Source organism: Salvelinus fontinalis, chromosome 2 (assembly GCF_029448725.1).
Source record: "Salvelinus fontinalis isolate EN_2023a chromosome 2, ASM2944872v1, whole genome shotgun sequence".
NCBI lineage: Eukaryota > Metazoa > Chordata > Actinopteri > Salmoniformes > Salmonidae > Salvelinus > Salvelinus fontinalis.
This window is the reverse complement of record NC_074666.1, coordinates 88,564,664-88,591,175: the sequence shown is the minus strand read 5'-3', so window position 1 is coordinate 88,591,175 and position 26,512 is coordinate 88,564,664. Positions and strand designations below refer to the sequence as shown.

General features: G+C 49.2%; 1 protein-coding gene across 5 annotated transcripts in view; it reads right to left on the bottom strand.

Annotated features, from left to right (window-relative positions):
• The window catches only part of LOC129831101 (inactive rhomboid protein 1), a 47,028-nt gene that overhangs the window by 5,329 nt on the left and 15,187 nt on the right, over positions 1-26,512 (bottom strand). For 3 of the 5 annotated variants that reach the window (XM_055894177.1, XM_055894137.1, XM_055894159.1), the window contains exons 2-11: positions 13,146-13,290; positions 12,605-12,744; positions 10,756-10,863; positions 2,832-3,051; positions 2,379-2,585; positions 1,593-1,718; positions 1,159-1,328; positions 667-918; positions 434-545; positions 93-167 (exon numbers count right to left, since the gene is read on the bottom strand). In XM_055894177.1, coding sequence (XP_055750152.1) covers positions 93-167; positions 434-545; positions 667-918; positions 1,159-1,328; positions 1,593-1,718; positions 2,379-2,585; positions 2,832-3,051; positions 10,756-10,863; positions 12,605-12,744; positions 13,146-13,262 — 1,527 coding nt within the window. In that variant the 5' untranslated portion in view covers positions 13,263-13,290. The remainder of the gene's footprint in view (positions 1-92; positions 168-433; positions 546-666; positions 919-1,158; positions 1,329-1,592; positions 1,719-2,378; positions 2,586-2,831; positions 3,052-10,755; positions 10,864-12,604; positions 12,745-13,145; positions 13,291-26,512) is intronic. The other 2 variants (XM_055894148.1, XM_055894168.1) reach the window with 1 other exon arrangement.

Below are 26,512 nucleotides of genomic sequence, written 5' to 3'. Positions count from 1 at the left end.
TAAGTACCTTCCAAACTGAAAGGATCGGACATATCTGGTCATGGAACAGAATGCTTGAATGAAAAAAAGGGGAGCAATGTGAATGTGCTTACTGAACTGGGCCCGACCCAGAAGTTCTCTTGTTGTACAAACTTGACATTTTCATATACACCTTTGTTTCTTAGAACCTGGGGAGGAAAACATTTCACATTTCAACTTGATCCTGGAAGGATGGAATAGAAGGTCATAACGACTGTAAGACCATTGTAAAGCTGTAAGGATTCGTTCAGAGGACTTTTGAATACAGTTTTTGATTATTTGATTCATATTTTACTGCACGGTTAGGAGCTAGTAACACAAGCATTTCACTGCACCCGCAATAACACCTGCTAAACTGTGTACATGACCAATAAACCTTGATTTGATTTGACTAGGGAAGTGAGGTGGTACTCACAGAATCAACCGTCTCGTGCTGGGAGAAGCCCACGGGGGCGATGCCATAGATGCAGACAGCCAGGATGGTGATCAGCAAGTGGACAACAGTGATCCAGTACGTAAAGAAAGGCCTGACGGAAACACAATATCCATATTAGAAAACAACGGTTTTACACAGAAGTGCTGTACTCTACACCAATGGTCTCATATATTAAACACGCTGAGCCTCAGCATGGTCTTAGAGACCATTACCTATGGTCATCCATGTCCTCTATCTGCCTCTTCACATAGCTGTCGATGCGCTTGCGGTAGGTGCGGTTGGTGAGCTTCCCCACCATGCCCAGCCCGTAGGGCCTCTTCTCCCGAGCGAACAGCTTCTTGACGGGCACAACGATGCGCTGACCCCGTCGCTGTCCGTTCACACTCACCACCTCCTGCCGCAAGGGCACCTTGGGCGGTCCTGGGGTTCCCTCTTTGGCCTTACGCCACCCTCGCTCCAGAGGCCTGGGAGGGGAGGGGAGACAGAGAGGAGGAGGGGTAAAGTCAGTTTAAAGAGGAACCCACCACAGAACCACCCTTGGAGAGAGTGTGGGTTCTCTTTAAACCAAACACTGTGTCAACACAACTGAATGGTTCACTGAGATGCTCTGGTAGTGTATTGGATTTTGGCAACAGGAAACCAAAGATACTGTAGTCATTTCAGATGTTTCTGTGTACTTGTTGTCATGAGTGTGCCAGACTCACAGCATGAGATGGCTCCTCTCCAGTTCACTCTTGTCCAGAGCGCTGCCGGTCAGCTCCGTCTCGTCCAGCATACTGCCCTCCTCCTGCACCACATCCATCATAGCCGCGTCCGACGGAGACTCAAACACCTCGTCAGCGTATGTGGACAACTCTTCCTGCATCAGACAGTCCTGGGGGAGGGATTGGGAGGTCTGAGAACAGTAGTGGGTGGGAACTAGGCACAGGAGATTTCCCTGGTCAGCTCACACATGGTTTAGGAAAAACTCCTGGCCGTAATGAAAACACACACTAACTGGTCGGCCAATCACAGGCCTTTAAACTCTATCCCAGGCTGCAACTCTGTTAGAGACTTCCAGGGGGTGCTGTATGTTCTCTTCTAGATGGAGGCTTGAGATGAGTTTCTAACTACAGAGTAGATGAGGACATGTCCTTACTCTGGCGAAGAAGGATGTGTCCAGCTCATCAGGTAAGTCCACCCCGTCCTCCTCCATGAAGCTAGCAGGGGTGAAGCTGCGTCTCTGCATCCGCCGCAGGGTGGCGTTTTCCCGCAGGGAGCGCCCCTGAGACGCACACACACACATAACAACACAACACACACTATAAGCTGTCACCTAGCACAGCAGGCTGTAGTGTTTTGTCTAGTGCCATACAGCAAACAAACGGTGCAGACACACAAACACACACACACACACACACACACTAACATTGAGTTGAGTTTCTTTTTGCATGTCAGAATTGTTGGAGACAGTACCTCATAATTATAACACATGCATAGTAGGCATATCAGAGCTTGAGTACCCCTGTTTGTTCATTCCTCCATGTCACTCTTGCACTTCCAAAATGGTAAGCTCTTTCCTAACAGTAGTCCTAAGCACAGCACTGCTGCTCTTGAACATGCAGCATAGCACATAGTGGTCTCCCTCAACACTGAATGACACAACACAACACAGAGATAATGTCTCCTTTTGAAAATAAATGTATCCGCCCCGATGGAACTCAGTGTTGTTCTAGAACGCCGGAGGCTGACTGATTCCACACAACTGATCAGGCCATGCTGTTTCACTGAGGGTACCTTATCGATTAAGGGAAGAGTTTGGTCATAGTGGTACTGGGTGGGTATGGTTTGGATCTGTGTGTACAGTACAGTAGAGGGCTTTAGCAGCTGAAATAATGAATCACTTTCACCTTCAATAGGATGTCTCGCCACACAGCAAGCTCACCTTCACCAGAGCTGTTGCTGCCCTGAAGCTCATCTTGGCGACAGACTCCCTCTTGCGTCGCCGTGGCAGCCGGTTGAGGCCCGAGCGGGAAGAGCTGAAGGAGCAGAGGGAGGCAGCGCCGGGGGTGACGGGGGTCTGGGGCACGCTGTAACCGTCCACCTCCTCCACCATACGGAACGCACGCCCCCTCGCCAACGGGTCCACGATCTGAAGATGACAGACACAGGCAGGGCGGTTAAGAACAGGCTATCTAGGACTGAGTTTATATTGTGAAACTGGATTATGTTCGAATAATCAACCTAGATTCTAATTGAAAAAACTACTGTGGATGCCACAGATAAATATTGATACATCCTAAAATATGTTATCAAGATCCACAATGAAACCCTCACTGAGGTACAAAAGTACTACAGGTATAATGACCCAAATATATAGATGACATAGGTATCATACCTTCTGCATGCCAAAGGCGTGTGCTGAGGAGGGTACGTAGAGGGGCGGGGGCGTCTCGGTGCTGGTCAGAGAGATGTTGTCCTGACTGGACAGGTCCATCTCCCGGATCACCTGGGGCTTCAGACGGCCATAGCGCATGCTGCAGTGGCGCAGACTCTTCCTCTGCCATTTCTGGGTGGCATCGCCGTCCTTACTGACCCCGAACCAGTCCGCTGTGCCCCTGACACCACAAACACCAGCCACTCAGTCCACGGGAAGCACACATCTCATCTCACAAACTCCAACCTATCCACAGAACTCTCTCTGATCACCTAGTTCCGCAGTACTTCTCTTGTAGAGGGAGTCTGCTAACTCCAGCTATCTAGCACAGAGTGCGTCAGTTATTGGCCTGAGAGATATAGAGCTGTTATTAGATGTCCCTCCTCAAAGCCCTGTTTGGAAGACTGGGTGGGCAAACATTCAATGGACTGATAACGCCACACTTCCCAAGAATGGAAAAAATGACTAATTGTTCTTGACTGCACTAGTAATAATGAGAGAGGGAATAAGCCCGGACATGTTCCAGTCCAGGCACACACCCACACACACACACCCACACACACACACGCCCACACACACACACCACACACACCACACACACCGTCTCTCTCATGGGTCTGGTGTATATTGTATTACTTTGTCTGCCTTTGCAGCATTACAGCACGGTAATAAAGTCATAAATGTAAAGACTGAACTTGCATGCTGGAGGCATTCTGTTGCTGGAAACGGCAAAAAAAAAGCTGTCAATTTCCTCCAGATCACTACCTTTAGAATAAAGAGATTTTTGGAATGGACTATTCTATTTCAATTTGACCACATTAAAAGGAGTAGTTCACTATTTTACAACACGGTTCCTGAAAGTAGTAGTAGTCTGAAAGTAGTCTATGGGCCAGGAGAAACTGTAATCTACAGTTCAGTTCTCTTTAAACATCCATTACAAACTTCAGCTAACTTTAGCCACTACGGCCTTTTTATTCCTTTAAAAAGTCCGACGAGAATGATATACTGCTCTCCCGGGAACAGACCCAGATTCTTCTGAGAAATCATAGGCGATCGAATAAACCCACACTTCTGTATTTTTGTAAATAACAGCTGGTGCACAATATCTAAGGAAGTCTCAAGGTTTCGCTCGCCTGAGGTAGAGTATCTCATGATAAGCTGTAGACCACACTATCTACCTAGAGAGTTTTCATCTGTATTTTTCGTAGCTGTCTACATACCACCACAGACTGAGGCTGGCAATAAGACCGCACTCAATGAGCTGTATTCTGCCATAAGCAAACAGGAAAACGCTCACCCAGAGGCGGTGTTCCTTGTACCCGGGGACTTTAATGCAGGGAGACATAAATCCGTCTTACCAAATTTATATCAGCATGTTAAATGTGCAACCAGAGGGAAAAAAACTCTGGACCACCTTTACTCCACACAGAGAGACGCATACAAAGCTCACCCTCGCCCTCCATTTGGCAAATCTGACCATAATTCTATCCACCTGATTCCTGCTTACAAGCAAAAATTAAAGCAGGAAGCACCAGTGACTCGATCAATAAAAAAGTGGTCAGATGAAGCGGATGCTAAGCTCCAGGACTGTTTTGCTAACACAGATTGGAATATGTTCCGGGATTCCGCCAATGGCATTGAGGAGTACACCACATCAGTCATTGGCTTCATCAATAAGTGCATTGATGACGTCATCCCCACAGCGACTGTACGTACATACTCCAACAAGAAGCCATGGATTACAGGCAACATCCGCACTGAGCTAAAGGCTAAAGCTGGCGTTTAGTGGGACTCTAACCCGGAAGCTTATAAGAAATCCCGCTATGCCCTCCGACGAACCATCAAACAGGCACAGCGTCAATACAGGACTAAGATCAAATCGTACTACACCGGCCCTGACACTCATCGGATGTGGCAGGGCTGTCAAACCATAACAGACTACTAAGGGAAGCACAGCCGAGAGCTGCCCAGTGACACAAGCCTATCAGACTAGCTAAACTACCTCTATGCTCGCTTCAAGGCAAATAACACTGAAACATGCATGAGAGCACCAGCTGTTCCGGAAGACTGTGTGATCACGCACTCCGCTGCCGATGTGAGTAAGACCTTAACACAGGTCAACATTCACAAGGCCAGAGGGATTACCAGGACGTGTACTGCGAGCATGCACTGACCAACTGGCAAGTATCTTTACTGATATTTTCAACCTCTCCCTGTCCGAGTCTGTAATACGAACTGCTTTAGGCAGACCACCATAGTCCCTGTACCCAAGAACAGTAAGGTAACCTGCCTAAATGACTACCGACCTGTAGCACTCACATCTGTAGCCATGAAGTGGATCGAAAGGCTGGTCATGGCTCACATCAAACCTACAATCTCAGATACCATAGACCCACTCCAACTTGCATACCGCTCTAACAGATCCACAGATGATGCAATCGCTATTGCACTCCACACTGCCCTTTCCCACCTGGACAAAAGGAACACCTATGTGAGAATGCTATTTATTGACTACAGTTCAGTGTTCAACACATTTTAGTCATTTTTAGTCAACACCATAGAGCTCTCAAAGCTTATCAATAAGCTAAGGACCCAGGGACTAAACACCTCCCTCTGCAACTGGATTCTGGACTTCCTGACCAGCCGCTCCCAGGTGGTAAGGGTAGGTAACAACACATCCGCCACGCTGATCCTCAACACAGGAGCCCCTCAGGGGTGCGTGCTCAGTCCCCTCCTGTACTCCCTGTTCACTCATGACTGCACGGCCAGGCACGACTCCAACACCATCATTAAGTTTGCCGATGACACAACAGTGATAGGCCTGATCACCGACCAAGACTAAACAGCCTATAGGCAGGAGGTCAGAGACCTGGCCGTGTGGTGCCAGGACAACAACCTCTCCCTTAACGTGATCAAAACAAAGGAGATGATTGTGGACTGCGGGAAAAAGAGGACCGAGCACAGCCCATTCTCATCGATGGGGCTGTTGTGGAGCAGGTTAAGAGCTTCAAGTTCCTTGGTGTCCACATCACTAACAAACTAACATGGTCCAAGCACACCAGGACAGTCAATGAAGAGGGCATGACAAAACTTATTCCCCCTCAGGAGACTGAAAATATTTGGCATGGGTCCTCAGATCTTCAAAAGGTTATACAGCTGCACCATCGAGAATATCCTGACTGGTTGCATCACTGCCTGGTTTGGCAACTACTCGGCCTCCGACCGCAAGGCACTACAGAGTGTAGTGCGTACGGCCCAGTACATCACTGGGGCAAAGCTTCCTGCCATCCAGGACCTCTATACCAGGCGGTGTGAGAGGAAGGCCCTAAAAATTGTCAAAGACTCCAGCCACCCTAGTCATAGATTGTTCTCTCTTCTACCGCACGGCAAGTGGTACCGGAGCGCCAAGCCTAGGTCCAAGAGGCTTCTAAACAGCTTCTACCCCCAAGCCATAAGACTCTGGAACATCTAATCAAATGGCCACCCAGACTATTTGCACCCCCCCCCCCCCCTCTTTTACGCCGCTGCTATTCTCTGTTGTTATCATCTATGCATAGTCACATTAATAACTCTACCTACATGTACATACTACCTCAACTAACCAGTGACCCCGCACATCAACTCTGTACCGGTACCCCCCTGTATATAGTCTCACTATTGTTATTTTACTGCTGCTCTTTAATTACTTGTTACTTTTATTTCTTATTTTGATTTTTTTTTAAACTGCATTGTTGGTTAGGGGCTCGTAAGTAAGCATTTCACGTAAGGTCTACACCTGTTGTACTCGGCGCATGTGACTAATACAATTTGATTTGATTTGACAAGCTAGCAATCAATGTAAGTAATGTTTTTTTAAATGGCCAAATCTTCTTTAAGTAGCATCAAACCAAATATGGAGTTGATTTGATTTGATTGTGTTTCGATGGTTCCAAACATACTGCTCACCATGTGTCTTCTATAGAGGGAAAAGAGAGAGCCATGAGAAAATGAGTTTTGATCAGTCATGGAAATAAAAGTGCTGAAAACAAAAAGTCTCTCTATTTAAAAAGACGATGGCGAACAAGCTATGAAGGAAAAATACTTGGAACTTTGGTGTAAATTAATATTGCGATAGTTGATACGATATATCGTCAAAAAAAGATATTCCGATATGTAACTATCGATTTCTTCCCTCATCACTACTACCCACTGAACACGTTTTCTCATGGCTCTCTCTTGTTCCTCTGTAGAAGACACATGGTGAGCAATATGTTTGGAACATCGAAACACAATCAAATCACAGCATCAAATTGCAATACGTATATAATCGTGAGAATCATGATAATATCGCATCATGAGGTCCCTAGCAATTCCAAGCCCTACTCCCTAGCAACAGTTACTATAGCCCACTAAACTCCTACTGTACCGGTTTCATGTAAAGGATTATTCTGGGTAATATGGACAGATCATTTGAAATACTGTGTCCTGTGTACCTCTGGGTTGTGGATGGATGTACTATCTCCATCGGTCTGTTAGTGACATGATTGAATTTCTGGTATTCCAGACCAGCTGCCCTGTCCTCCAGGTCGTGGAGTGTCATCAGAGTGTGTCAGCCTGCCATCCTTGACCTCTGAGGCTATAAATAGACCTCTGCCTGATGGAACATCTGGAGCGCCTCTCTCCCTCTCCCTCTGGCTCTCTCTACCTCTCCGCCTCTCTCGCTCTCTACCTCTGCCCCCCTCTCTCGCTCTCTACCTCTGCCCCCCTCTCTCGCTCTCTACCTCTGCCCCCCTCTCTCGCTCTCTACCTCTGCCCCCCTCTCTCGCTCTCTACCTCTGCCCCCCTCTCTCGCTCTCTACCTCTGCCCCCGTCTCTCGCTCTCTACCTCTGCCCCCCTCTCTCGCGCTCTACCTCTGCCCCCCTCTCTCGCTCTCTACCTCTGCCCCCGTCTCTCGCGCTCTACCTCTGCCCCCCTCTCTCGCGCTCTACCTCTGCCCCCCTCTCTCGCGCTCTACCTCTGCCCCCCTCTCTCTCTCTCTACCTCTGCCCCCCTCTCTCTACCTCTGCCCCCCTCTCTCGCTCTCTACCTCTGCCCCCCTCTCTCGCTCTCTACCTCTGCCCCCCTCTCTCGCTCTCTACCTCTGCCCCCCTCTCTCGCTCTCTACCTCTGCCCCCCTCTCTCGCTCTCTACCTCTGCCCCCCTCTCTCGCTCTCTACCTCTGCCCCCCTCTCTCGCTCTCTACCTCTGCTCCCCTCTCTCGCTCTCTACCTCTGCTCCCCTCTCTCGCTCTCTACCTCTGTCCCCCTCTCTCGCTCTCTACCTCTGCCCCCCTCTCTCGCTCTCTACCTCTGCCCCCCTCTCTCGCTCTCTACCTCTGCCCCCTCTCTCGCTCTCTACCTCTGCCCCCTCTCTCGCTCTCTACCTCTCCCCCCTCTCTCTTGCCTTCTACCTCTGCCTCGCTCTACCTCTGCCTCGCTCTACCTCTGCCTCGCTCTACCTCTGCCTCGCTCTACCTCTGCCTCGCTCTACCTCTGCCTCGCTCTACCTCTGCCTCGCTCTAACTCTGCCTCGCTCTACCTCTGCCTCGCTCTAGCTTGGTCTCTCTCTCTCTCTTTTTAGTGGCATGGGAAACATATGTTTATCAAATTAGATTTGTTTTCAAATTCTTTGTGGGTCTGTGTAATCTGAGGGAAATATGTGTCTCTAATATGGTCATACATTTGGCAGGAGGTTAGGAAGTGCAGCTCAGTTTCCACCTCATTTTGTGGGCAGTGTGCACATAGCCTGTCTTCTCAAGAGCCAGGTCTGCCTTTGGCGGCCTTTCTCAATAGCAAGCTCTCTCTCTCTGCCCCTCTCTCTCTCTGCTCCTCTCTCTCTCTGCTCCTCTCTCTCTCTGCTCCTCTCTCTCTCTGCTCCTCTCTCTCTCTGCTCCTCTCTCTCTCTGCCCCTCTCTCTCTCTGCCCCTCTCTCTCTCTGCCCCTCTCTCTCTCTGCCCCTCTCTCTCTCTGCCCCTCTCTCTCTCTGCTCCTCTCTCTCTCTGCTCCTCTCTCTCTCTGCTCCTCTCTCTCTCTCTGCTCCTCTCTCTCTCTCTGCTCCTCTCTCTCTCTGCCCCTCTCTCTCTCTGCCCCTCTCTCTCTCTGCGCCTCTCTCTCTCTGCGCCTCTCTCTCTCTGCGCCTCTCTCTCTCTGCGCCTCTCTCTCTCTGCGCCTCTCTCTCTCTCTGCCTCTCTCTCTCTCTGCCTCTCTCTCTCTGCCCCTCTCTCTCTGCTCCTCTCTCTCTCTGCTCCTCTCTCTCTCTGCTCCTCTCTCTCTCTGCTCCTCTCTCTCTCTCTGCCCCTCTCTCTCTCTCTGCCCCTCTCTCTCTCTCTGCTCCTCTCTCTCTGCTCCTCTCTCTCTCTGCTCCTCTCTCTCTCTGCCTCTCTCTCTCTCTCTGCCTCTCTCTCTCTCTGCCTCTCTCTCTCTCTGCCTCTCTCTCTCTCTGCCTCTCTCTCTCTCTGCCTCTCTCTCTCTCTGCCTCTCTCTCTCTCTGCCTCTCTCTCTCTCTGCCTCTCTCTCTCTCTGCCCCTCTCTCTCTCTGCTCCTCTCTCTCTCTGCTCCTCTCTCTCTCTGCTCCTCTCTCTCTCTCTGCTCCTCTCTCTCTCTGCTCCTCTCTCTCTCTGCTCCTCTCTCTCTCTGCTCCTCTCTCTCTCTGCTCCTCTCTCTCTCTGCTCCTCTCTCTCTCTCTGCCTCTCTCTCTCTCTGCCTCTCTCTCTCTCTGCCTCTCTCTCTCTCTGCCTCTCTCTCTCTCTGCCTCTCTCTCTCTCTGCCTCTCTCTCTCTCTGCCTCTCTCTCTCTCTGCCCCTCTCTCTCTCAGCCCCTCTCTCTCTCAGCCCCTCTCTCTCTCAGCCCCTCTCTCTCTCTCTGCTCCTCTCTCTCTCTCTGCTCCTCTCTCTCTCTCTGCTCCTCTCTCTCTCTGCTCCTCTCTCTCCCTGCCCCTCTCTCTCTCTGCCCCTCTCTCTCTCTGCCCCTCTCTATCTCTCTGCCCCTCTCTATCTCTCTGCCCCTCTCTATCTCTCTGCCCCTCTCAGCCTTTGCCTCTTTTTTCTATTGAATCATATCATCTGTACATTCAATAAGGATCACAATACAATGTTCTCTGCCTCTGCCAGTCTAATCAGGTGCTGCAGAAGGCCACGCTAACCCAACCCTGCCGCTATACACACATTAACCAGAATGGCTTAGTTTAAAGAGCAGCTCAGGTTATTTTAAGACTCAGTCAAACGCAAGTATGGTCTTTTAGTGACTGTAACATCGAATCAGTGGACATGTATTCTAGGGTCCCTAACTCACACAGAGATTCATAAAGTCTGAGGCGACATTATTGCTGCTTAGTCTTTGGTCTGACCACAATGGAATGCGGTGGTGGTTGTGTATTCCAGGAAAATGGCAGCTCCCTTTGTTAGGCTCCTTTATTATGACTAATTCAGTGTGAGTCAGATGTGTCAATGAGGTGAGTCATATAACAACCCCAGTCATAGCACAGAGAGAAAACAACAGCACCCCTGAAGAGAGGCTTACAGCTATAGGCAATGGAAGACAGTTCATTCAGTTCATTCAAGCTGTGTCTTTATGCCTGATGCAGTATTCTATCTTACGGAGACCCTGCACTCTCTTGATAATTCTCTCTGTTCTGAACTTCATACTCTCTGTACTCCCTAGATCTGAGCCATTACCAACATAACCTATGACACAAACATTGGTGGGGTAAACACTTAGCTAAACCTGTGTCAGTATGTTATCCATCACAAGATGTTCTGGCTCCCCATGGTTGCATACTGTATGTTACTGTAATCAGACAGGAAGTGCTGTCCTCATTGGCCAGTGTACTGTAGGCCCAGTCTGACCTCTGACCTCTGGCCTGCAGTACCTGAGCAGGGTTCTGGAGAGAGAGTGATGCTTCCTGGGGCCGCGGCGAGATGCCCGCTGACCCTTAACGGGCACTGTGTTAATCCGCTCAAAGTGCACCCTCCTGCTGCTGGAGACGGGCAGGGGGAGAAGGTAGGAAGGTGAGAGGAGGAGGGTGGGAGGTGGAGGAGGACAGGGCAGGGGGCGGGGGAGAGTGTTGAGAGGAGGAGGGTGGGAGGTGGAGGAGGACAGGGCAGGGGGCGGGGGAGAGGGTAGGAAGGTGAGAGGAGGAGGAGGACAGGGCAGTTGGCGGGGGAGAGGGTAGGAAGGTGAGAGGAGGAGGAGGACAGGGCAGAGGACGGGGGAGAACGTAGGAAGGTGAGAGGAGGAGGAGGAGGAGGAGGACAGGGCAGAGGGCGGGGGAGAGTGTAGGAAGGTGAGAGGAGGAGGAGGACAGGGCAGAGGACGGGGGAGAACGTAGGAAGGTGAGAGGAGGAGAAGGACAGGGCAGAGGGCAGGGGAGAGTGTAGGAAGGTGAGAGGAGGAGGAGGAGGAGGACAGGGCAGAGGGCGGGGGAGAGTGTAGGAAGGTGAGAGGAGGAGGAGGAGGAGGACAGGGCAGAGGGCAGGGGAGAGTGTAGGAAGGTGAGAGGAGGAGGAGGACAGGGCAGTGGGCGGGGGAGAGTGTAGGAAGGTGAGAGGATGAGGAGGACAGGGCAGGGGGCGGGGGAGAGTGTAGGAAGGTGAGAGGAGGAGGAGGACAGGGCAGAGGGCGGGGGAGAGTGTAGGAAGGTGAGAGGAGGAGGAGGACAGGGCAGAGGGCAGGGGAGAGTGTAGGAAGGTGAGAGGAGGAGGAGGACAGGGCAGAGGGCGGGGGAGAGGGTAGGAAAGTGAGAGGAGGAGGAGGACAGGGTAGAGGGCAGGGGAGAGTGTAGGAAGGTGAGGAGGAGGAGGACAGGGCAGAGGGCGGGGGAGAGGGTAGGAAAGTGAGAGGAGGAGGAGGACAGGGCAGAGGGCAGGGGAGAGTGTAGGAAGGTGAGAGGAGGAGGAGGACAGGGCAGTGGGCGGGGGAGAGGGTAGGAAGGTGAGAGGAGGAGGACAGGGCAGTGGGCAAGAAAGAGAAGGAAAAAGAAAGGAGAGAAGAAAAGAAGAGGTGGTGAGCAAGAAACAGTATCTAGAAAAGCGATAGACAGAAATAGTGCAAAAGGAGTAAAGCTTTTCAAGCATTGAAATTGTGAAGGGAAATAAAGTTTGAACATGCATTAGAATCATACACACTGACCAGACAAAGAACCAGGCATGCAGAGGGTTTCCCAACTCATTCATTCAGACTGTTGAAGAATCAATGCACACAATCACAGCCACAGCTATTTAAAGTTTTAAACACTGTAATATGAGCCCATCTGCAGACACAGACAGGCACTATGATAAAACACACCACAAACAAACACCTACAAATACCAGTCCGTCCTGTCAAATATCCCCTGTTCTCAGTTCAACCAGACAAATTGCAAGCAAATACAGAATTCTGGTAAAAATCAATATGCAATCAAACCACCAAACTGAAGTGGGTGGGGCAATCAGGCAGAGAAACGGACACCATGGTCTCATGCCTTGTTACTGGCATCACACAAGTAGCCTACAGTAACAAACTGGTCAAAAACATGCCATCCATGACTTACAGATCTGGATAAAACATGCTTATTTCACACCATCATGACAAGTTCATAATCAAATATTTTCAGTGGGCCCACTGCTCAACACCAAAGATAACCAAATCCCATGGCGGTCGTACGATTCCGTGTCACAACCATGATCTAACCAACCAAGGTGTCCTTCAGTAGCTCCAGAGCTTTGATATGTTCCCCTTACCTCTTGATGGTTTGTGTGATGGAGGACTGGCGTAGCAGGGGCGGCCGGCGGGGGTCAAAGAGGTCGCGAGGCGGGGACCGGAGGTGGGAGGGCTCCACTGGCATGCTGATACTGCGGAGGAAACCCTGGCGCTTCACCGGCTGCAGTGGGGGGGGGGGGGGGGGGGGGGGGGGTCCCATGGAAAGAGACAGAGATTAAGTACACACAATGAGAGCCATATTGCATCCAGAGATTCACATACAGTTACAACAGACCACAACATAACTCTGTGGGAGAGACAATGAGAAAGCAGGGAGAAGAATGAAGACAAAGACCCAGAGAATAAGTGTGGGATACAAGGAAAGGCATGCAGAGAGAGAGAGAGGGAGAGGGGAGGGGGAGAGAGAAAGAAAGAGTGAGTGAGTGAGTGAGTGAGTGAGTGAGTGAGTGAGTGAGTGAGTGAGTGAGAGAGAGAGAGAGAGAGAAAGAGAGAGAGAAAAAGAAAGAGTGAACAGTAGGGAGAGAGAGATAGAGAAGGGGGGAGAGAGAGTGTGTGCTGTACCTGGACGAAGGTGGGTGGCTCATCCAGGGACACCTGAGCAGTGGGAATGTCCAGTCTGAGCCATGGAGGCTTCTTCCTCTGCAGGCTGCTGGTGCTCTCACGGCGTGGTTCAGCCATGCTCCCAACCCCACCCCACGCCTCCCACCTACAGGGAGAGAGAGACGAAGGGAAGGATGAGACTGATACATATCCATCCTACAAGTATAATCACATCCTCTTTGTCCCTCAGGAGTTTGAGTTAAAAGTCTAATCAACAATTTGTAAATGAAAGCCTGAGAGCATCCTAATAACAGTTTGTGTTGCAGAGTCATTACACAAGATGGTGCTGATGAGCCTTGAGTCACGCCATGTAACAGGGTCTGTACTGCGATCATAAAACCAGTTAGAAAAGCAGAGAGCGCCAAATGGAGATATTACCAGACCACAGCTGTGTACTCTTACCCAGAAAGAAGCACACGGAACCATTTAACAAAGCAATAAATATTTGTGCAGCGGGGGTGGGAAAGTTTATGATCTAAGGACTAATCCCGAAATGCCAGAGATTAAATTGAATTTAATCCCACCTTGTTGTTATATATTAATCTATTCTAGGCCTATCCCCCGTCAGGTATTTGTGGGAGAGACTAAATTGCTAGGTCTTTTCCCTGTGCATTCCCATGACGCAGCCTAGAGACCACAGGAGGTGCAATGTACCTCGCCGGCCTCCGTCAGAGAAACCTCCTCATCCCTAGAACATTGTTATCAACAATCCTTCACTTCAGCTTGGGTTCTCTCTCCCTGTTATTTGGTAAAATAATACTGTCACCTTCAAACACAGGGGTGGCACTCTTAAAGTGCTCTGCGACATTCTCCCCAGGGGTATCATAGGACAACTGAAACAATTATTCCCGCAGTGAGATACATGAACGCGTAAATAAAGACTCTTTCCCCTGAGAAAAACACTCAAGCGCGCGCCATTGGTTAGTTCCTCACCAGAGAAGCTGTTATTAAACCCTTTGAATGTGAGGAAAAACACTCTCCTCACGTGTCACATGATATTTGTCTTTCACAGACTCTCATTTTGCTCAAATGCCCCACAAGACGAGGGATGGGGGCCCTAATGTGGTCTTGTGCTTTCAGTTCAGCAGCATCAGAGGGCTATGAGCGGGCTGGCAGCAGTCATACAGGGTCACACATTCCCTTCTACGGTTACAGAGCTTTAGGTCCTTGGAAAGTCCATGGCAATGTCAAGCACATCTGCTTTGCGTTGCATTTTAACACACTGCAGGCTCCTGTTTTAGCCCAAGTGATGATGGGAGCGTTCATGTGAAACATAAATCCTGCCACAGAGCCAGCGAGGCTGACAATGGAGGGCAGTGGAGGGAGGCAGGAGTGAAACCCCAGGCCGGAGGCGCTGTCCACAGATAGAGAGGAGAGGAGAGAAGGTGAGGTCAACCACACTGTGCTAGTAACAGCAGCCTGGTCCCAGTCAGCCAAGTCATCATTGACGGCTGGTGTTCACGAGCCATCGGTTCACAGCAGGACACACATGCAGTCAGTCCCATCCTGACCTGTCCTATCATGTGTGAAAAGGGTCTACTACACACAACTGGGTTCAAGTGGTATTTGCTTTCGGTAAAATACTTTAACTGAGTTTGATTGAGCTTGCCTGGTGCAATGGAACCAAGGGAATAGAACCAAAAGTGCAATCCAAGCCAATATTGCACTCTATGTATGCTCAATCAAATTCAGCAATCATTTGAAACAAAACACATACTATTTGAACCCAGGTCTGACATAGAGAGAGCGTACTGAACAAGTCCATTAGCGTGTGGTAAATAGCTAGCTACTGTGAAGACAGAGCCAACAAGAGGTCGGTGACTTCACCCATGGACGCCATGCTGAGACATTCTGCCCCACTGCACAGAGTGGAGAGGGGGCTCTGTGGTGGAATGCTGTCCGAGCTCCCCAGCCTTTATGTCTGGTCAGGAGCTCTGGGTTGTGATGACTGGCCAGGATTAGCTGTTAACTGAGCCAGACGGGAACAAAGCAGGCCAGCCTAGGGTGTGAGGGAGGGAGGTGTGAGGGAAGAAAGAGGGGGAGACCGCCCTCACTGACTCACAACCAGGTTTTTCTGTGCAGAGGAAGATGAGCAGAGAAAATGTCACAAGATGACACATTTCAAAGCACGGTCACTCAGCTCCATATGAGCTCAGACTTCTAGTGACGGTACAGGTCATGACTGTAGGTTTTCTGACTGGGGGTATAAGGCGTAGTGACAGCCTCCCCTGGTCTCCTACTGGGGTGAGTCTTGGACCAGGTGAAGCTCTGTTAGACCAGCTAGCAACCAACGCCTGGAGGAGGTAAACTTCAGCCTGTCTGGCTTTAGCCTTTGCACTTATACAAAACACCCACTTCAACATTTCTGCCAGAACAACAGACACAAACCCTCTCTTCTATAGCCCAGACAGCCTTGAAGCTACAGCTCCCATAATTTGCTTTTAACTACAAACTCCAGGGATCTTAGTGCTTAGTGATCCAACACAGCAGAGGCATATGCCCTGGTTCTGCAGATTGTATCGAGGGATGGGAGCCTAATTGTCTTCCACACTCAGTCTCATGTGATTCCAGGCCCTGCAGCCGTGACTGTAGTGTGTTTGAACTGGGCCTCAGCCTCTGTCTACTGCTGAATCTACGCCCCACTATCTCCTGGGTTTGTAGCTAACACTGGGGACTTTGGCGCCTCCGATTCTCCCCACGGTTTTCCTACGGCCAACCCACTTAAATCCTCCTGCCTGCTGCCTGGCTTTCCTCTCATCCTTACTACCCTGTGTACACACTCTGAGTGTAACTCTGAGAGGCAAGGTGGTTGACGGGTCTGGCACACTGAGGCCTATGAAAATCAGAAACCTTAGACAGACCTACTTACAGACTGACAGACACAGAACTGCAGACAGACAGACCTACAGTCAGCTGTGTGCTTCGGAAGCCTGTCTCCTTCTCTCTTGTCCTTCAGTCCAGTCCAAAGTCAACATGGCAGCTGACTTGGCAGAGTTCTGAGGCTTGTGTCTGGGGAAGAGGATGGGAGGATGGCAGCCGCCAGCCGGATACTAGGTCTGCAGGCACCAGGACACCCAGCATGGACACAAGCTGTGGTTATGGCAGTGATCTGGCTGCCTGCTACCACGTGGGAGTCTATAACATGGCAGTCATCTCCTCTCACCAGGATAATGAATGAGTACAGTACATTAGGCCTGCATGAAGGCCAAGGGCCTAGCTAGTATTCAGGGTCATCCATCCCAGTCTGAGAGGCACACTGACTGGAGGAAGTCCTTGAGCAATAGGAATATCCTTGAGGAGAAATTATGTTGATTGAATTCTACATTTTGGACCCCATCCAAGGACACAGGATTATAATTTTCCCTGACTCCTTATAGTTTCAATTCACATTCAAGTTCCAAAAGGGTTGAAAACGCCATCTTACTGTAATGCAAGTGCCTCGGCCATTTATTTGATACTATCACATTAATGCTCATTACAGCTTAATATTATGAATTGAGTTGAAGAGACAGTGAAGCCAATTCTATGTGCATGGAATACTACATGTCTTATCTAAAGGTCAAAAGGTTAACATTGCGTGGCAACAATTCCATGCCTGGAGATAGCAACAGTTTTCCCACCCTGATAACTACTCTGTCTGTCTGTCTGCACTCTGTCTGTCTGTCTGCACTCCAGCATTCTTAACGTTAACCATAGCCGCGGGAAGTAGTTTTGGGGGTGGGGCTGGACAATCTTTTTGCCCGCTCTGGCGCTGCAGATGGATATATGTTTTTATTGATACTTTTTTAAATTCAGATTTTTCAGGGGGTGCTGCAGCCCCGTCAGCACCCCTACTCCCCACCACTATGAGGTTACCGTGATTTAATCTGTCGGCCCTTTAAAGAGATTTGTTTTAACTTCTAGATCCACATCTGAAGAAGGAAAACACCCACTCCAATCCTTGCAACATGCACACTGCAAGATTAGCTTCCTGCTGACGCTTCAACTCCAGGCTAATGGATGTGAGAAACGAACGCTTCCTACTCAACCATGAGATGCATTTACAACAAACTCGATTGACTGTGTTTTTACGTTCTGGTGTTGCTGTTGCCCTACAAGGCTATTGCTCGCCATTAGCGGGTGGGCGGGGAAGACTGACAGGCAGACTAAACCCAGAGGACAGACCCGGGTCTCTCCAGGTGCAGGGTAGGACAGAGACGTCCATGAGGCTTTCAGGTTATCAAACTGACAACCTGGCTCAACCACAGTGTTTTACCTCCCTGGGGAGCCATGCAGGTCTATTGTTGGTGTGTGTGCTCTCTCTCTCTCTCTCTCTTGATGTGGTTTGGTTTTTAGGACATCTATTAATATAATGACTTGGTAAATGGGTGCCAGTCATGCATAGAAAGGCAGTGAGTTGTGACAATGGAGGGCCCAGCTGTAACAGGTAAAGCTTGAAGACAAACAGTGGTGAGGAGGGCTGGGGGCTGCAAGGAGGATATTAGATGTGACTGCCTTCCTTCACTGCCTCTTTCAGCTGCCTGTCTGAAAGGGCTTTGGTGGGCGAGTGCAGGGGTTAATTCTCATTGTTCACTTTTCAACAGGACCTAGTTCTCCTGCTGCTATCTCACAACAACTTTTCCTTAATTGACACATCCTGTCTCACGTTAACCACATTCTAAATATAGCCCTTTTTTGATGCCTGCTAAGCAGAAACAAATGTTCCACTGAAATATCTTCCTTTTATCTGTTTAAACTGGTAGCCGTAACTTCCTGATAGGAAACACCCCTCGACATAAGATCTAATCAATATAAAATGATTTATAAACTTGATCCATCCATTTAATTTTCCATGTGTACAGGAATGCATTTGTCAGCAGCCTCTCATCTAATGCCAGCCCAGATTTGGAAATAGAAGTGATACATTATACAGTTGAAGTCGGAAGTTTACATACAGCTTAATTAACCAAATACATTTAAACTTAAGTTTTTCACAATTCCTGACATTTAATCCTAGTAAAAATTCCCTGTCTTAGGTCAGTTAAGATAACAACTTTATTTTAAGAATGTGAAATGTCAGAATAATAGAAGAGAGAATGATTTATTTCAGCTTTTATTTCTTTCATCACATTCCCAGTGGGTCAGAAGTTTACATACACTCAATTAGTATTTGGTAGCATTGCCTTTAAATTGTTTAACTTGGGTCAAACATTTAGGGTAGCCTTCCACAAGCTTCCCACAATAAGCTGTGTGAATTTTGGCCCATTCCTCCTGACAGAGCTGGTGCAACTGAGTCAGGTTTGTATAGGCCTCCTTGCTCGCACATGCTTTTTCAGTTCTGCCCACAAATGTTCTATTGGATTGAGGTCAGGGCTTTGTGATGGCCACTCCAATACCTTGACTTTGTTGTCTTTAAGCCATTTTACCATAACTTTGGAAGTATGCTTGGGGTCATTGTCCATTTGGAAGACCCATTTGCGACCAAGCTTTAACTTCCTGACTGATGTCTTGAGATGTTGCTTCAATATATCCACATAATTTTCCTCATGATACCATCTATTTTGTGAAGTGCACCAGTCCCTCCTGCAGCAAAGCACCCCCATAACATGATGCTGCCACCGCCTTGCTTCACGGTTGGGATGGTGTTCTTCAGCTTGCAAGCCTCCCCCCTTTTCCTCCAAACATAACAATGGTCATTATGGCCAAACAATTCTATTTTTGTTTCATCAGACCAGACGACATTTCTCCAAAAAGTACCATCTTTGTCCCCATGTGCAGTTGCAAACCGTAGTCTGGCTTTTTTATGGCGGTTTTGGAGCAGTGGCTTCTTCCTTGCTGAGGGCCTTTCAGGTTATGTCGAAATAGGACTCGTTTTACTGTGGATATAGATACTTTTGTACCTGTTTCCTCCAGCATCTTCACAAGGTCCTTTGCTGTTGTTCTGGGATTGATTTGCACTTTTCGCACCAAAGTACGTTCATCTCTAGGAGACAGAATGCGTCTCCTTCCTGAGCGGTATGACGGCTGCGTGGTCCCATGGTGTTCATACTTGCATACTATTATTTGTACAGGTGAATGTGTTACCTTGGCTGATTTCTTTTGATTTTCCCATGATGTCAAGCAAAGAGGCACTGAGTTTGAAGGTAGGCCTTGAAATACATCCACAGGTACACCTTCAATTGACTCAAATGAGGTCAATTAGCCTATCAGAAGCTTCTAAAGCCATGACATCATTTTCTGGAAATTTCCAAGCTGTTTAAAGGCACAGTCAACTTAGTGTATGTAAACTTCTGAGCCACTGGAATTGTGATACACTGAATTATAAGTGAAATAATCTGTCTGTAAACAATTGTTGGAAAAATTACTTGTGTCATGTGTAACGGATGTGAAATGGCTAGCTAGTTAGCGGAGGTGCGCGCTAATAGCGTTTCAATCGGTTACGTCACTCGCTTTGAGACCTTGAAGTAGTGGGTGCCCTTGCTCTGAAAGGGCTCGCGGCTTTTGTGGAGCGATGGGTAACGATGATTCGTGGGTGACTGTTGTTGATGTGTGCAGAGGGTCCCTGGTTTGCGCCCGGGGCGAGGGGACGGACGTAAAGTTATACTGTTACACATGCACAAAGTAGATGGCCTAACCGACTTGCCAAAACTATAGTTTGTTAACAAGAAATTTGTGGAGTGGTTGAAAAACGAGTTTTAATGATTACAAACTAAGCTTATGTACACTTCCGACTTCAACTGTCTTGTACAGTATGTTTTCCAAGCCCTCCATCCAGGGACAAAACCTGAATTCATAAGCTGTCACTGGAACATTCCATAGCAACATTCCATATGATCTTCAGTTGAACAGCCCCCCACCATCTCTCCCCCTCGAGATTGCTGGCTCAGCTGTTAGCAGGGCTGAATCATTCAAATTCCTGGAGAACATCATCTCCCACAACCTCAAGTGGGAGGACATGTTCACAGCGGTCACCAAGAAGACACAATAGTTGATGTACTACCTGCGGCAGCTGAAAGAAATCTCAAAATCGCCTAGGCAATCCTGATCCGGTTTTACGCATCAATCGTTGAATCCATAAATCACCTCCTCCATCACCGTCTGGTTTGGATCTGCCCACTGCAAGGGAAAACTGTGACGCATTGTCCGTTCTGCATAGCGGGTCATAGTCTGCCACCTGCCCCCCAGGACAAGGAAGCGTGCAGGAAGAATCATCACCGACTCCCCCACCCCCCACCCCCACTCCAAAAATTCACCTCTGGAAGATGGTTCAGGTCACTCTTGACCAAAACCTCCAGCCACAAAGTTTGTTCCCCCGGGCTATGGCCCTCACCAACCAGCTATCTGGCGCAAAGAGACTAAAGGACTATGGCTACTAAAGGACACTCTATGCTGCACACCGCATCAAGCAATCTCTGAACTGTACATAAAATAACTGCATTATACGGCATTGCACTCTGTCCATCTCTCTGCATTTAGATATATTCATACTGATACTGTACATTTGTACATCCAATGTATATCAACCGCATACCCACTGTATATCAACCGCATACCCACTGTATATCAACCGTATACCCACTGTATATCAACCGCATACCCACTGTATATCAACCGTATACCCACTGTATATTTATATATCTGCTCATTCTCTGATAGCGCTATGCTCACTCTACCTAGTTGTATATAATGTATGTAAACTTCGTATAAACTCGGTTTCCTGTATTCTGTCTCTAAATGTTGTCTATCACTAGTAGCACCATATCACCAAGTAAAATTCTGAGTATGTGTAAATGTACCTGGTGAATAAAGGTGATTCTGAAAGTGAGCAGCATTGCTGGAGAAAGCACATCAAGTCTAACCAGTCTGGTCAGCCAGTGTCTGGGCTGGGCGAGGGATTTCCTCCCTGCTGCCTCTGTGTGCTCTGCTGCTCACTCCCTGCTCCTATTCCATTACTTTTGGTCATTTCAGTAGGCCCTGTGTGTGGACAGTCACCGGAAAATGATCCGTCTTATTGTAAGTGACAGAGCTCCAGATAGTGCAGCTGGCTGCGGGGCAGAGCTAAGGCTGAGGAGGCAGGCTGGGTAGATGAGGGCGGCTGGGCAGAGGGAGGCAGGCTGGGCAGAGGGAGGCAGGCTGGGCAGAGAGAGGCAGGCTGGGCAGAGGGAGGCAGGCTGGGCAGAGGGAGGCAGGCTGGGCAGAGGGAGGCAGGCTGGGCAGAGGGAGGCAGGCTGGGCAGAGGGAGGTAGGCTGGGCAGAGGGAGGCAGGCTGGGCAGAGGGAGGCTGGCTGGGCAGAGGGAGGCTGGCTGGGTAGATGAGGCAGGCTGGGCAGAGGGAGACAGGCTGGGTAGATGAGGCAGGCTGGGTAGATGAGGCAGGCTGGGTAGATGAGGCAGGCTGGGTAGATGAGGCAGGCTGGGCAGAGGGAGGCAGGCTGGGCAGAGGGAGGCAGGCTGGGCGTAGGGGGAAGAGGAAGAGTCACAAAAGAGGCATGCTGGCTTGCCGGCTGAGGCAGGCGCCATGATGGATGATCTCATTAATCTGGGTACTGAGAAGGCTGGAAACTTCCTTCCTGAGAAACTGAACTTCCTGACCTCAGGCTCTGGTTCCTCGCTCTCTCATTCTCTCTCGCTTCTGGTTTTCTCTAAATGTCTTTGTGTATAACTGTATTCTTCCTTCTTTTCTCTTGATGAGTGATACACTTGCTTACTCATGACCCAAGATACACTATGGAAAACTATAAGACAATGACTTAGCTTTAGTACCGCATATCATGTTCCATAACAGAATATGCACCATAAATACTGTAAACCTGGATAAAAACAGAGATTCTCTCTGGTAATGTTGACCGTCACCATGCTGGAGTCACTAACAACAATGCAGCCGATCCATCATGGCTGCAGTCAGCCTGCCTCATTACATGTTGAAAGCAATGCAAAGCCTGATATTAAGGAAACAATGGAAGGAAAATATGCCATTGAGCAGCTCACTCTCTTACCCAAACACTGACCTCACTCCTCATATGACTCTATAAGCCTACTATGCTGCAATCTGCATGCACCGTAGGCAACAACACTCCCACAAAGTCATTACTGCCAAGGAGCCCAACAACACCTCATCCTTCAAGTGTGTTTGGATGGACAAGGAACGTGCTAAGCAATTAGAACACACATCTGATCTGTCAGTGGACCTAGATGGGAGATCTAGAGACTGTCAATCAACTGCACTTAATAACAACGGCCTCAGTGTTGTGTAACACCTGATCCATCTGAGGCACATCTGGGAATTTATTACAGCATGGTGCTGCTTTTGGTCTTTAAATAGCACACACACCACATGTGCACACACCCACACGCATGCGCACACCCACACACACACACCGCATGTGCACACACCCACACGCATGCGCACACCCACACACACACACCGCATGTGCACACACCCACACGCATGCGCACACCCACACACACACACCGCATGTGCACACACCCACACGCATGCGCACACCCACACACACACACCGCATGTGCACACACACACACGCATGCGCACACCCACACACACCGCATGTGCACACACCCACACACACACGCATGCGCACACACACGCACACACACACCACTGTCAAGCAAGACCAATTAAGAAGCTGACCGAACCTGCAAAGCTGCAGTGTCTTAGTTTGGGAGCCTTTGGATGACTTCTGAAACAGACGCAGATTGAAGGACTAAGAATATCAACATAGCATTCATGTTGGAGGAGAGACAGCAAGACCAGGTGACCACGCTGATTGTGGAAGCAGAGTTTGGATGCAGACTAGAGTTGCCTCTGTGATATAACCATGGGTGTAAATGCAACTCTGTTTCCCTCTTTCCCTCCTTCACACCTTCTCCCTGATGACTAACAGAGCAGTGTGACTCTAAACCATGTGGTTTCCATGAACATGGCGCCGGGATGACAAGGGGATTTTCACCAGGGTTTTTTAAGGGGAAAAGGAAGGAGGGTTCAGCTCTGGTTCCTCTCCTCAGTCTGGGCGTATGGCCTGGTGGTATGCTCCTCTTACATGGAAGGAAATACTCCACATAGCTGCAGACCAGGCCTGGGTAGCGGAGGCCAAGGAGCCGCCCTGTGTCCGGCCCGCTCCGCACCATTAAGATTCAGTGTGTGTCTAGCCTGAGGCAAACTGACACAGTGACATGTGACAGGCTGTCACCCCGAAACATCCCCGTCTGACATTAAAACACAAACACAACAGGAATACCCTCTGCAGCTGACCCAGGGATCCAGTGTCATGGCTGGGGAGGGTCCAGAGGGGAGGAGGGAACTGGCATGACAGGCCTGTCTGGTGGAACCTCAATCCATTCCCCATGTTTGCTCACTGACACCCGGGTCGTCTCGCCCTACCGTCCGGGAAAAAACACGCACGCACGCTCATACACACACACACACACCACAGGGGGATTTTACAGTGCAAAGTCAACACTTGGAAGTGAGTGGCTTTCAATCCAAAGTGAGTGTGAACGTGCTACATACGGTGCATGGGAAAAACCTCTGCTACTGCTGTCCAAACAGTATTGACTGTATGCTAAGATCTAGTGCCAGAGGTACTATGTATGAGAGGATAAGCAGGTCTCTGACGCTGTTCTGTGTGCATACAGTCTATTTATAGAACTTCAATGGCCAACGTCCTGCTGGAGATAGACTATAGACAAGCTTCCATAATGACAGACATGCTAGATATCAAGGCAGTAGAAAGTACTGTAGGATGATATAACGGCAAATGCTACTACTGTAACTGGCAAAATGATGGCTGCATCCTCTTAACATCTCACTAGTGACTTCACAGTACGATGTGCACTGTACTGTACAGTGACAGTGTTATGCAGTTCAACACTCTGCCTCATATACAGCATATTTAACCGCCCGTGTGGGAACTCTAAAATGAAACAAAGTTGAGCAGGCAACATCCCAATGAATACATTGAGAAAACAGTGCATATATCTTCCTCTGGAAATCAACGTGAAAAAAGGGAGAGATGTGTTTTATATCAGGGAGAGGAATTAGCCCTGAATTGCCACGTCTACTGATTCAGTTCACTTGAAGTTGAGTAAGTTCTCCCCAGGCAAAATGGTTTTCCTCTTTTCTTTAGGGGGTGAAATATTATTGCAAGGGTGGATAATTCAACGGATAAATTATTAAGCCATCCTATACTTGTGAATAATTCACTGTGTATTTCCCATTGGAGCTAGCATGGCACACACACACACACACACACACACACACACACACACACACACACACACACACACACACACACACACACACACACACACACACACACACACACACTTAGCTCAGCCTCTTAGCTCAACTCTTTAGCGCGCCCCTCTTAGTGCAACTCTTTAGCGTGCCCCTCTTAGCGCAACTCTTTAGCACGCCTCTTAGCTCAACTCTTTAGCGCGCTCCTCTTAGCTCAACTCTTTAGCGCGCCCCTCTTAGTGCAACTCTTTAGCGTGCCCCTCTTAGCGCAACTCTTTAGCGCGCCCCTCTTAGCGCAACTCTTTAGCGCGCCCCTCTTAGCGCAACTCTTTAGCGTGCCCCTCTTAGCGCAACTCTTTAGCGCGCCCCTCTTAGCGCAACTCTTTAGCGCGCCCCTCTTAGCGCAACTCTTTAGCGCGCCCCTCTTAGCGCAACTCTTTAGCGCGCCCCTCTTAGCGCAACTCTTTAGCGCGCCCCTCTTAGCGCAACTCTTTAGCGCGCCCCTCTTAGCGCAACTCTTTAGCGTGCCCCTCTTAGCGCAACTCTTTAGCGCGCCCCTCTTAGCGCAACTCTTTAGCGCGCCCCTCTTAGCGCAACTCTTTAGCACGCCTCTTAGCTCAACTCTTTAGCGCGCTCCTCTTAGCTCAACTCTTTAGCGCGCTCCTCTTAGCTCAACTCTTTAGCGCGCCCCTCTTAGCTCAACTCTTTAGCGCGCCCCTCTTAGCTCAACTCTTTAGCGTGCCCCTCTTAGCTCAACTCTTTAGCACGCCTCTTAGCTCAACTCTTTAGCACGCCTCTTAGCTCAACTCTTTAGCGCCCCTCTTAGCTCAACTCTTTAGCGCGCCTCTTAGCTCAACTCTTTAGCGCGCTCCTCTGAGCGCAACTCTTTAGAGTGCCCCTCTTAGCGCAACTCTTTAGCGCGCCCCTCTTAGCTCAACTCTTTAGCGCGCCTCTTAGCTCAACTCTTTAGCACGCCTCTTAGCTCAACTCTTTAGCACGCTCCTCTTAGCTCAACTCTTTAGCGCGCTCCTCTTAGCTCAACTCTTTAGCGCGCTCCTCTTAGCTCAACTCTTTAGCGCGCTCCTCTTAGCTCAACTCTTTAGCGTGCTCCTCTTAGCTCAACTCTTTAGCGCGCTCCTCTTAGTGCAACTCTTTAGCGCGCTCCTCTTAGCTCAACTCTTTAGCGTGCCCCTCTTAGCGCAACTCTTTAGCATTCCTCCTAGCTCAACTCTTTAGCGCGCTCCTCTTAGCTCAACTCTTTAGCGTGCCCCTCTTAGTGCAACTCTTTAGCGTGCCCCTCTTAGTGCAACTCTTTAGCGTGCCCCTCTTAGTGCAACTCTTTAGCGTGCCCCTCTTAGCGCAACTCTTTAGCGCGCCTCCTAGCTCAACTCTTTAGCGCCCCTCTTAGCTCAACTCTTTAACGCGCTCCTCTTAGCGCAACTCTTTAGCGTGGGCCTCTTAGCGCAACTCTTTAGCGTGCCCCTCTTAGCGCAACTCTTTAGCGTGCCCCTCTTAGCGCAACTCTTTAGCGTGCCCCTCTTAGCGCAACTCTTTAGCGTGCCCCTCTTAGCGCAACTCTTTAGCGTGCCCCTCTTAGCGCAACTCTTTAGCGTGCCCCTCTTAGCGCAACTCTTTAGCGTGCCCCTCTTAGCGCAACTCTTTAGCGTGCCCCTCTTTGCGCAACTCTTTAGCGTGCCCCTCTTTGCGCAACTCTTTAGCGTGCCCCTCTTAGCTCAACTCTCTAATGTGCCCATTTTACTGAAGCTCCACTCCTAACCCACAGCAGCACTTGAGATGGTTGGTGCATATCTTTACTCTGGTGGAAAAACCTCACTGTAAATCTGTATCTTGTATGGACACATGCCAGTGTTTGTACATCTCATATAAAGAGAGACAACTCTAAACTTTCCTCATGGACCAGATGCCTTATACTATTCTAAGACAAGGACATGTAATTTGATTTAACACAATCAAATACTGTGTCTTCTTGTGCATGGACAGTGATTACATCAGCTGATTCAGCACACACACACACACACACACACACACACACACACACACACACACACAACCTCCTCAACTCAAGATGTGGTGG